Source organism: Lonchura striata, chromosome 7 (assembly GCF_050655825.1).
Source record: "Lonchura striata isolate lonStrDom1 chromosome 7, ASM5065582v1, whole genome shotgun sequence".
NCBI lineage: Eukaryota > Metazoa > Chordata > Aves > Passeriformes > Estrildidae > Lonchura > Lonchura striata.
Genome location: NC_140709.1, coordinates 22208712 through 22220264, shown reverse-complemented (window position 1 = coordinate 22220264; position 11553 = coordinate 22208712). Strand labels below are relative to the sequence as shown.

The following is an 11553-nucleotide window of genomic DNA, read 5'->3' as shown; positions in this document are numbered from 1 at the left end:
TAAAGTTCAGAAGCAAAGTCAACATACTGGAAGTGAAAACAGTGAGACAGACACTTACCTAGCAAATAAGTTTCTTAAATAAGTTGCAGAAAAAGCTGGGGATTAAAACTGGGAAACTACAGGAAGAACAAAAATTATAATCAAAAAACCAAAGATGAATGAGAGATAAAAGCAGAGGCAAGACACACGCAAGATGAAGAACTGACAGCCAGAATGTACTTTGACACAAAAATAGGAACTGACTGGATAAGATCACATTAATTGTGTGCTACAGAGCTCCAAGACATTTTTTCACCCAATTTCTGAATAAGTTTTAGCTGAGGCCGACAAACATTAAGATCTCTAATGCATACTTGCATTCCCAGCCTAGTAATTCTAACTATTTCATAACTTTCTTCCAAGTGTCCTGTCAAAAGATCCCATTTGTGAACTACACAGAAATAAAATTTAGCAAAAGAGGCATTTAGAAAGATCAGAGATCAACTTTCAATGTTTTATTTTTTGAAACAGATATTTTTCCAAGGTCACTTTACAGTAGGTGGCATACAGGCTGTTAAAATGGAAACGCTCATACGGACATTTCAGCTTAAATGTGCACAGTATATTCTACAACACAAAAACTGTATTTAACATCTTTTCTTGCTCCAGAATGATTTGGCAGCTTCAAAAAGCTAACACACATTTCCATTCTCAAAATCAATTTCTTGAGCAATGATAAGCCCAAAACTGCAACGTGATCCACCCGGAGCACCACACCTATCTCAGCAAGGGCCTCTTGGAGGATCGGGCTGCAATTGCAGAGCTGTCTTTGTCATGACCCTCAAAGTACTGCTGCTCTATTCGCCGACAAAACGCTGTCAGGTTACTGTAGTTCTTCACTTTTTCAGAGAGTTCATCAGTGATTAGTTGAGTAGTAAGGATGGTGAACAGATGTCCAAACACCAGAGCATCTAATTCAGTTGGACTAGGGGGGGAAAAAAAAAAAAAAAACCAACAACAACAAAAACCAAAAAAAAAAAAAAAAAAAAAAAGAATTTTGGAAGACAAGTATTTTGGAAGACAAGTCCTGATCAAGAAAAATCATGCTGTTCTGAGTAACCTTTAGCTAGCCATGCAGTCTAAAAATTGGGATGAAATCAAGCAAGGCTAAACCAACTGCATGAAATCTGTGTATAGGGTATATTAAGAACCCTGCTTGTTCCCAGGATGGCATTTTCCTTGCTTTAGGGAACTTGGAAATGTGTAAATAACATCTCTTAGATCAGACAGACTTACTGATTTAGTTTCAAACCATGCTCCATCTTTTAGTCTTGTAACAAGAGCAAATGCTTATCAGGTATTTTGTGACTCTTTTTTTTCTTCTGCAGATGTGTGTTAAAAAAAAATCCAACCATTATCTCAAAAGGGAAAATAAAAAGGAGACGAATGGAAGCTTACAACCCCCACTCCTTTTTTTGTGCTCTGCAATAGTTTGGGACTATTCAACCAACAAAAACGGGAGTTCCACAGTGGCAGCAGCTGGAACCATCCCTTTTCTGAAAGGGGATTACACAGAAGAAAACAGGTATTTTGGGAATGTTTTAGGTATGATGACCCTTCTGAATTGTCACCTTGGGCTTTTAAGTAGTCCATGTATGTAAGTAGTCCATGTAAAAATATATTTTTGTTTTCAAATCTATTAATAAATTAAGAGTCCCCCTTTACTAACATTCAATGTATGCAGCACGAAGCTTTCCTAACTGATAAAATTTTTGCCTTTTTATTTTTGGATCACTAAACACTCTCCAGTGGAGATACGGACCCCTGCATAACAAACTTAAATCTGTCAGAAACAGGCTGCTTTTCTTATTTACCTCCCAAAGACTCACAGAAGTCACAGACTGAAAACTACTGGACTAAAAACACATATTTTCTTAGTAATATTTCAGACTAAATATTTCACTTTAAAAATTTAAAGGTTGAAACTACCAAAAAAGCCTGGTGAACAACCAACCAACACAATTCCCCAAGTTACAATTCTTTAGAAATACAGAAATAAAAATTAAGAGATACTATGTTTAATAATCTAAGGAGAAGATACAACTTAAAGTCATCTTCTATAAGGCAGATTTCTTTATCCTCTGAATTAAGGCTACCTAACTAGTCTCAACTTGGAATAGATTAAGGGGCAAAGCCACAATGCAGGGAAGTAACCAGATGCTGCCATTTGATGACATCTCCCTGTTCAAATGCAGTAAACTGAAATCCAGACCTGAGCATTTCTAGACTGATCTATGCACAGGAGACAAGAGGGAGCTAATGTGATGTTATTTAAGTCTGTAACATTTCCAAAATTGTGACTTATTGGCGAGGAAAAAAAAATTAAAAGAGCATATTGCAATTGAAAGAAACCTGTGAGAGCAGAGGACATTCCATAGAAGTAATTTCTTTTTTCTCTCCTGGCAATGTGAATCTTGTTTTTCATTTTGCATTTAGTTCTTTGTGGATAAGCTAGCTTCTCCCCCAGTTCTTAGAACTCACAGGCATCCTCATACTAATTCAGTTCATTCAGAACTGCTTCTCATGTTAAGACAAGCTGATCAGGTTGGCACAACATACATTCACGCCTCTAGCAGCAAACGTTATCCAAGAAACAAAAGTAAAGCTTTAAATGTATCATTTTAATAAGAAACTAACTATATAAAAATGTACATTTGTAGCCTACATAAATTGTGGTAGAATCTGTAGAGAAGACAAGCAGGAGTCTTGCAAAAATCATAAATACAACAAACTTACAGAAGCTTTCCCTTTAAAACCTTTAAATACTTATTCCTGAAATTTCATGTTTAGATTCCAGTCACACATTTGTATTTTTGGAACTAATCACACAGCATTAAAATAGAATAAAAGTTTAATATAAATACATTTTTATGTATTGGGTATGTACCTATATCTCATATTGCTGGATGCAGTATTTCAATGAAGAGTAACTTACTGCTTATTGAAGAAATATGGTTGTGTTCCTAATCTCTGGGAGAGAGCATGACAGCACTGATCTACATCTTCAAGCACCTATCAAAATACACAAGAAAGAAAGATCCATATTGTCAGGAAGTAACACCATTGCAAGAAATAACCTCCTTATTCTAGTTGCACCGACAGTGGGAACAAGGAATGTAACATGTTAGAGTATCAAAAGCTGTTAAAGTCAGACAAACCTACACAGCAGGCAGGTAGCAAAGTGTTACTTAATCTAACTCGTGATGTAAGGTAACTCTGACTAAGTGCTTCCCATAAAATTTCAAACTAAGCTTAATGACTTAAACCCCACAACCTGCCACAATCCCACAAAGAGTGCCTATCAGTATCATACAGGAAGCAGGGCACAGAACTCACAACCTATTCTCAGGACTATGGCCTAAACTAACACTGACACAGTTGTACACTTGCAGTAAAACATCCTTCCTTGAACCCCATCAGGTTGCACATAATTTAAAATTTATTGCTGCTGAAGACAAGTATCTGACTCCTGATAATGTTTAAAGTACAGAATATATATTTCACTACATCTGTTTCAGGAATATGCTACTCTCCAATGCCTATTAAAAAAATAGAAAAAAGAAATCAGAAGGAAAACAGGGTAAAGAAAAATAAGATTCCCTTTTCATACTTACCTGTTCAAGTGTCTTTCCAGCCCATCCAATGGCTTTCATCTTTCGCCTGACCTCCCACTGTTTCTGATAGGACAAAATGCGGTTAAGAGGCCACGGATAAGGAGAGCCATACCTGGGGTGTGTAATCTGTGTTGAAAAACAGAAAGGTACTGTGTTATCATACAAGAAAATACAGATACCTCTTAACAAAACAGCTGATATTTAAACATTTCTCTCAGAAAAGGAGCTGCAGAAGAGAAAAGGAGCTGTGTGTATGCTGAAAGTATCTGCACAGAATCCACTGTTTGCAGCATAACTATTTAAAGCTATTATTTCAGAAACATAAACAAAACCTGTATCTATTCTGCAGTCAGCTCCCTCCAGTAACACAGCTTCCCTAAAATGTGTATGCAAGTGAAATTAAAGTGAAAAGACTTTATCATTAATGGTATAAAACCCCATGTTTCATTTATGAGTAGGGACTTGCAGTTGTGAGCAAAAGTGTTTTCTCATTAAATTTTAATTAAGATGAATGCTGCGGAACCACTCACCTCCTCTACTGTAACATCATCACACCACTGGAGATAGAGCTAGGAAAAGAAAGAACACTTACTAAAACTTCCTAATAAAGGAGAATACAGAGACAATCATTTTTCACTAGTAGAATTTCCTTTTCTAAATTAGATTAAAATTTCCATTTAATTTCTTCTCGTAGACCTTTGATGTACAAAAGAAATTAAAACTGGAAGAAAAAAGCCCAGCTGCTAGTCTTGACTTCACCAGCACCAAAACTAAGCTGAGACCAAAAGCCTCTCCTGTTGCCCACACCACACCCAGCTCCAGGCACCCCAGCCCTCAGCTCCTCAGTCACCTGCACCCAGTGCTTCCAACACTGCTCCTAGGCCAGGACTGAGGCACCTGAACTGGCCACAGACAGGCAGCACAGAGGATCCCAGGCTCCCAGCACGCACAGCATGCACATGGAGACAGTGACAGCAGGGTGCCTGGCCAGCCAGGGGGTGCCTGGCCAGCCAGGGGTGCAGTAGGACCCCAGGAACCACTGGCATTTTCTGGTCAGTTACTTCTACCGCTGTGTGTCACACTTGACATAGGTGAGGGGAAATCACACATGGCTACAGGGACAGGTCAGCAAGCAATCCACAGTAGTATGTGAGAATTTATTCCTTATTATTCATTTCACCTCAAAAGCTGACAACCTAAACTAGGAACAGCACTATTTCCACTACAGGGAAAAATCCTAAAGCTTTCTTGCCTACAGTGTGTAAAGTTACTAGGGTTTGCTGTACCTCTGCTGTCAAAAGCATATTATTGACCAATTCCATGTAGGCTTTCATCTCTGCTTTTTGGACTTCATCCAACCCATCACTGAGAGAATGGCCCTAATGGGGAAAAGAAAAAAGACACATATGTAAGAATGAATATTGGAATATTCAGCAACACATGACCCAAGGACCTTAAACATCAATGAGCTTTGGCTCACATCCTATTCTCTTACATAGTTCAATAAAAAATTACATATGAAATTTTTACAATTAAAACCAAATCATCATAATGTAACCAATCTATAAGAAATCTAAGCTAATCTACAAGAAATGTAGATTATTATCAGTTATAGATAAGCACACTTTGAGCATACAGCCTCCTGGTTAGTGTATCCCTATGGCAAGAAGTAAACACAAATTTACATCTGTGATACAGATTCAACTTCTCAGTGAAAACATGGCATTTTTTAAATGGGGGGGGGGGGGAATAAAGGCAAAGTTGAAAGGTATCTGACATTTCAGGATTTAAAACAGTCAAACCTAGGCTTAAGGCCTCTGGGACCCAGAGACAAAGCATATTGGAAAACAGTCCCAGAAACTGGCACTGGTATGCAGCTATTCTGCAAAGAATTTACTTGGAGAATTCAAGGAAATTACAAAGAAAAACATTTTTACCTCACCAACTCCTGTTCCACTATATCTTTCTCTTAAAATAGCACTAGATTCCTATATTGTTTCAACAAATTCAGTAACATTCCAGAAAAGCACAAAAAATCAGTGCAATGCTAAGCAGGATTCACATTCACTAATTAATAAAAACAATGTGCTATTACCTTGGCTTTTACAAACTGGACTATGGGCCCAAGTTCAGATACTACTTGATTTCCCACATGAATAAAGGGCACTTTGCCTGTAAAAGGAGAAATGTATTGTAGTAATGAGACAGAGGGTGGTGGGGCGAGAGAAGGGAACAAATGCAAACCTTCTCTGAATTATCATTAAACCAATACAAAGAAAGGAAACAAGGTAAGTGAGTACAAGTGATTAAAAACAGTAAAGGACACCAGGAGTAAGGGGAAAAAAATACATGCAATTCTGCCTACATTTAAAATTGAAGCAGTATCATCTTCCCTCTTGTGCTCCTTGTTTTTAGAAGAATAAGGAAGTGTTCAGACCTAAATTATAACATTAGATGCCAGCAAGTGTGGGCATGAGATTTGAGTGGCTGAGAAGCCGTAGCATGTAAGTGTCACCAGTCCTAGTCCTGCAGATGCAAGATGTTCCTGTGTGCCTGGATTCAGCATTTCAAATTCTCTATTTACTAATAAGTAATTCATATAACTGCATATTTTGCTTTTGCAGAGGTTTCACTCCTGCCAAGCAATTGTTGGTTTTGGGTATTTTTTAATTTGCCTCATTTCACTGTTTTAACCAAAAATATCAGTACCAGCAGTAGAACCCTTATAGCTGGCAGACATGTACTGACAGGCACTTCCACGTGGCAGTCGTCAGCCAGAGCCAGGTAATCAGTAAATATGGACCTCCTGACACAACAAAAATCTGGGACAGAGTGCAAGGATCTCAGCACCTTGCGTTCTGTAATTCTTTCTGAAATTTGGGCAGTAATCTGAAGCTGGTGTCTGGGTGTTTTTAGACAGTTACCTCCAACAAAAACAGGCTGTGTTCACTCCCAATACTTAACTTTTTGGTGGTGGGTTTGGATTTTTTTCCAGGCAGTCTCATGGATCTGAGGAAGATTTAAAATCACCTGCCACCTTTAATAGTGAAAATGTACCCTTTGGTCTCCTGTATCCTGGCAATCAACTCCCACACAGAGTAACAAAAGCAAACCTTTCTCCAGTGTTGTTTCACTCCAGCAATAGGAAAATATAACAGCATTTCCTGGAATATTCCCTGGATGCAGAATAAAGCCATTTTTGGACACATGTCTTTCTGCTTTAGGACATTTTGAGAGAAGGTTTCCATCAGCCACTGAGCTGTGTGAACACTTTACACAGGTACTGTTACACATTGTGCCAATGTTACTTTGCATTTCACTGTTTTGATTTCTTGCAGAGGAGAAACTGCTCTGGAGAGGAGGGGGAAAGGCAACCCACACACAGTAGCACTGCCCGGCTGTTATCAGCAAGACAAGGCCCAGTTGCCATGGTATCAAAATGGAGGTGTAACACAGTAATCTAAATGAAGGCCACACTTACCAGATGGGGACATGTACTCAGCGTTTGCCCTGCAAATCACCCGGACTGGCAGATTGCACATTTGCAAGAAGGCCTGGAAACAAAGAGTCGCATTTGAAAAGCATTCATACACCAGTGGCAAACAAATGTGCTGCTCTCAGTACATTTGCCTGTGTTAGCTGGTTCCCAGCACACACTTATGAAGTATAGTTCCTTGCATACTGTTTTTAGGAAGAAAGAAGAAGGATAAGTAAAACAAAGGCATTTTAATTTCATTAGACAACTGTTTATCATTCAAACACTGACAGGAATTCTTCTAATGCAGTTTCATCTGTTTTTTCGAGATGGGGAAAGAAGCAGTATCTGACAGACACAATTAATGCTGTGGCTGAAACTGAGTGACATTTTGCCCCTTTTAAAAACCACAATACTCATTTCTCCTGGCTAAAGCTGGCTAGTCAAGGTAACGTTATGTAACATGGCAAACACATATGGCACCTTCCCACATTATAATTACAATAGCTGCCAGAAATTTTGCTCTGTGATACTGTCAAAGCACAAGTCTGGTTTGGGACAAAGTATTTTTTTTAATTTATGGGATTCATGGAGGGCATAAGTGATCAATTTACCATTTCCTTCTATCTGTGTTCTTAGATTCAAAGCTTTCTCAGAAGGATAACAATTTCTGTCAGCACCTGCCACTACCACAAAATCCACAGGCTATTTCTGTTGAAATACCAAAATGTCAAGACAAATAAATATTTGCAGTTTGGACAGAACATTTCAAATACAGAATCTCTTACTCACTTAAGACTCTTACAACTCAGCTCAGTCCTATCATTAATTTTGTGTCTGCAATTAGACATGTTACAAGTCCAGATTCCAAAATTATTCTATTGCCTATTTATACAATGAGACTTGAGGTAAAAACAGCCTAGAGCAACAAAGCTCCCACCATGAAGAAAAATAGTGCTGTAACACAGCACTTTCTACACAAGCCTCCTCCTCCCTGCTCTTCAGATGGCAGGATCTGGCAGTAAATCACAATCTCACAGCTTTAGCTGCTCAGACTCTAATCACACACATGAAAGCAACCTTAACCTTAACATTTGCTACTCTTCATAATAGAGCACAGATTCTAGTAATGTTAGAAATCATTTCGTCTACCCTTAGTTAAAAAAATCAAAATGAAAAAGAAATTTAAGAAGACCCTATAGATTTGATTCGGTAAACACCAAATCAAAAACCTCAGAAAACTTTCTTGGAACAGTCACCTTCACTTCTGATGAATGCTTCATTAAATGAGAGACCAGGACTGACACTAAGAAGAATTATTCAGGCTTAAAACTGGATAAACCCATCCAATACTGTATTTACCACATCAGGCTTCCTGTGAGGTTCTGAAACAGTGACCACTGCCTACTGGAGCTGCCCCTTCAGCAGCTTTACAAGGCTTCTTCCAGCAACCCCCTTCAGCATCCCCATGCCAAGACCTGTTCCATTTCAGCCTTTGTCTACATATAGGATTGGTTTTAAGATAAGTGATGAAATAAACCTAAATATGTAATATACTATGTAAAATTTTAATAGTATAAACTAAATATAAAACACAATAAACCTAGGAAAGAATTTTTAACAAAACCCTGCCATTACTTCTTTTAAAAGTTAGAAGCCCAGGGAATAAAAAGACCGATATGTCTGTCTGTTATGAGCTGTAACTGGTATCCAAACCATGACCTGCTCAACTTTAAGTGCTCCTTACGTAATGTTCTGCAGCAAAATGAAGGAAAGGTCCACAGTATAAAACAATTTTAATCCTTATTGAATCTACACTGCTTAACTAATCATTAACTAGAGAAGTAGGCCAGTATCTACTTCTTGCTTCAACTTAAACTAATGGTCCACTGGACACCCTTCAAGTCAACTAAAATATTCATGTGAATCAGTAAAAGGCAATAGTGTTATCCCAAATTAGGAGGGCTCAGCCTAAGAAATAAGCCTTGCAATTTGCATGACTATGACTACTTACATTCTTTCACTGGCTTTGGAAATTATTAGCATTAACAAGTCAGGTGGTTTTGACTTTTTAAGTACAGTGAATGCATTCCATATTTATGGAAATTATAGTTTCTTTTAGGAAAAAAAAACATGGACAAGGATCATGACCAATGCATTCCTATAAATATTCATTGACAGAATTTTTTTTCTGATGTGTTCAACTAGGTATGCTAGATATTAGACAATAACTGATATTAGACAGTAAGTGGCATGAACTATTACCAAAATAGTTGAAACTGGAACAGATCAAAGAAATCCTAGAGAGAGAATATAGGACAAAGCAGTAATTTCTCTGAGTCTTTATCTCATCACAAGCTTTAGCCTAGTGATCAAGGGAGGATTTGTTCCCTTTTTGACCACTCACACAGAATGTCAAGAACCAGCACATTTGGTGTGCAGATGGTATGAGACCACCATGGCTTCCAACTCTGATAAAAGATGCCACGGAACACTGATTACTTCAGCTCAGAACATCTTGTTTCCCTTTGGGTACCTCACATACGCAGTTTGAGAAAGTTACCCTTGCTTTTCTTGTGAGAGAAATCTTTTTCTGTGAGCAGATGGGAGTGTGCTCAGCTCCTCTAAGTGCTTTTGGGCAAGAGATTGAAGGCTGAAACCACCCCAGTGCAGTTTTGCTGAGATTTATGAAGATATCAACACCCCTTCAAAGACACAGCATCAAAAGTTGAGCAATCTGAAAGACCAAGGGCCCAGGCTTATTCTAGCACATTAGAGATTATTGTTAACATCCTAAATTTGGCTGATCAATTTAAAAAAGGACTGAAAGGGGTCAACCGAATTTCAAGTAACATACCATCTAGTTAATGATACCTTTGTGAAAATTCACCAGAAAATGGCAAGCAAGTAACAGCAAAACTAGAAACAAGACATTTAAATGAGCACAGCCCACCCCACCTCACAAATATGCCTGTAGCTCCTAATAACAGCTCCAAGTAACAGCATTAAATTTCCAGCTCCCTTCTCCTCTGGAAAAAAATGTGTACTACCAAAGAACAAAGAGGGCGATACTACAGGCTTCAACCTGGATCTCCTCCAGCACCAGATACAGACTGTATCCTTTATTTGGATGAGGTTAATGTAAGAAACAGATAAAGGCATTACAAAATAAAGATTTAGCTTAATAGGGTCTGTCAGTTTCTCTCCCACACATGCTTTCTTGCCTCTTTCCTGCAGTCTAACAGTCTCCCCTCTCACACTCTTCCAGCCTCTCCAGCTGTAGCATTACCTAACGCCTAGAAAGTGAAGGAAGAAATATGAAAAAAACATTTTTGGCAATGACACCTCTTTTTTCCATACTGAAAACATTGACTCTACAGTGCTGCTACTGCCCCTGTGCACGTTGTTTTTAATGGGAGACTTTGCTGCAGAGAGAGATGGAAGATTTCTGCACATCCTTGAGGAGAAAGGGATGAGAAGGAGGCAAACAGATGCAACCAGTAATGTCTGTCCTCCCCAAGCCTCCCAGTATTTACTGTTACAGAGTAGGGAAGAAAGAGTTGTGGGCAATGAATTGAAGAAAGTATGGGGAAGCCTCTCGGTGCCTTTCCTGCCCCACTGCACACTGACCCACACAGGACTATGGTTTGTATTGAACTGCCTTATACTTACAGAGAAGTGCATGAGCCACTGTTTTCAAAATCAGGTGGAACAACCAAGTTCATGTTTTTGTTGTGAGAGAATGAGGTATTGGTAACTATGTGAACAGGGCTGATAGGAAGCTTTGAGGTGACACTTGTTACAAAATTAATCAAATATCTTATGTCTATCATTCATTTCAATCATGGCAGGTGACACTTCCTGCCAGAATTATGGAGTATATTTACAACAGCATTACTTAAAGGACACAATCCATGTAAGGCTTGCTTCTTCTTATAGCCCACCCAATTTAAAATTCAAAATATAAGTAGAATGCTGGATTTCAATTATCTAAAAAAACAATCAGAGCAATCACCTTTGAGCTGATTTGGCATAGTTCAAAAGCCCAGAGCCCAGAAACCACAGCTAGACATGGGACAACTCACCCCACCCTTCCCTTCCTCCTTCCTCCCCACCCTCCTCTTCTCGCTGAAATTCTCATCTCCACTGCTGCCACCCCCAGAACAATGCAAGAAAGGGGTGCCATTGTGTCTTCCTCTGATGACAAATATGGGAAGTGACTGTGCATGAAATACAATAGGAAGGCATAGGAGAAGGGAGAGAGGTTTTTTGTTTATTCCTAGAGTTAATTGGTTTAGGTGTGATTTTCACTCTTGCTCTCCTTTTCTCTTTGCCCTGCCAGCTAAGGGCACCGTCAGTTGGACACATGACACGCATTGGGCAGCAAATCACCCTGTCAGAGCTCCATCACAACGCTCTCCTCTT

At 38.8% G+C, this 11553-nt stretch overlaps 1 protein-coding gene across 3 annotated transcripts in view; it reads right to left on the bottom strand.

Moving 5' to 3' along the window:
- Positions 1 to 479: 479 nt before the first annotated feature.
- MTX2 (metaxin 2) overlaps positions 480 to 11553 on the bottom strand; it is a 29717-nt gene continuing 18643 nt past the window's right edge. For all 3 annotated transcript variants that reach the window (XM_085585128.1, XM_077785064.2, XM_031505406.3), the window contains 7 exons: positions 7135 to 7207; positions 5749 to 5825; positions 4940 to 5032; positions 4184 to 4222; positions 3654 to 3779; positions 2975 to 3051; positions 480 to 964 (listed from right to left, as the gene is read on the bottom strand). In XM_085585128.1, the coding sequence (XP_085441254.1) occupies positions 757 to 964; positions 2975 to 3051; positions 3654 to 3779; positions 4184 to 4222; positions 4940 to 5032; positions 5749 to 5825; positions 7135 to 7207 (693 nt within the window). In that variant the 3' untranslated portion in view covers positions 480 to 756. The remainder of the gene's footprint in view (positions 965 to 2974; positions 3052 to 3653; positions 3780 to 4183; positions 4223 to 4939; positions 5033 to 5748; positions 5826 to 7134; positions 7208 to 11553) is intronic.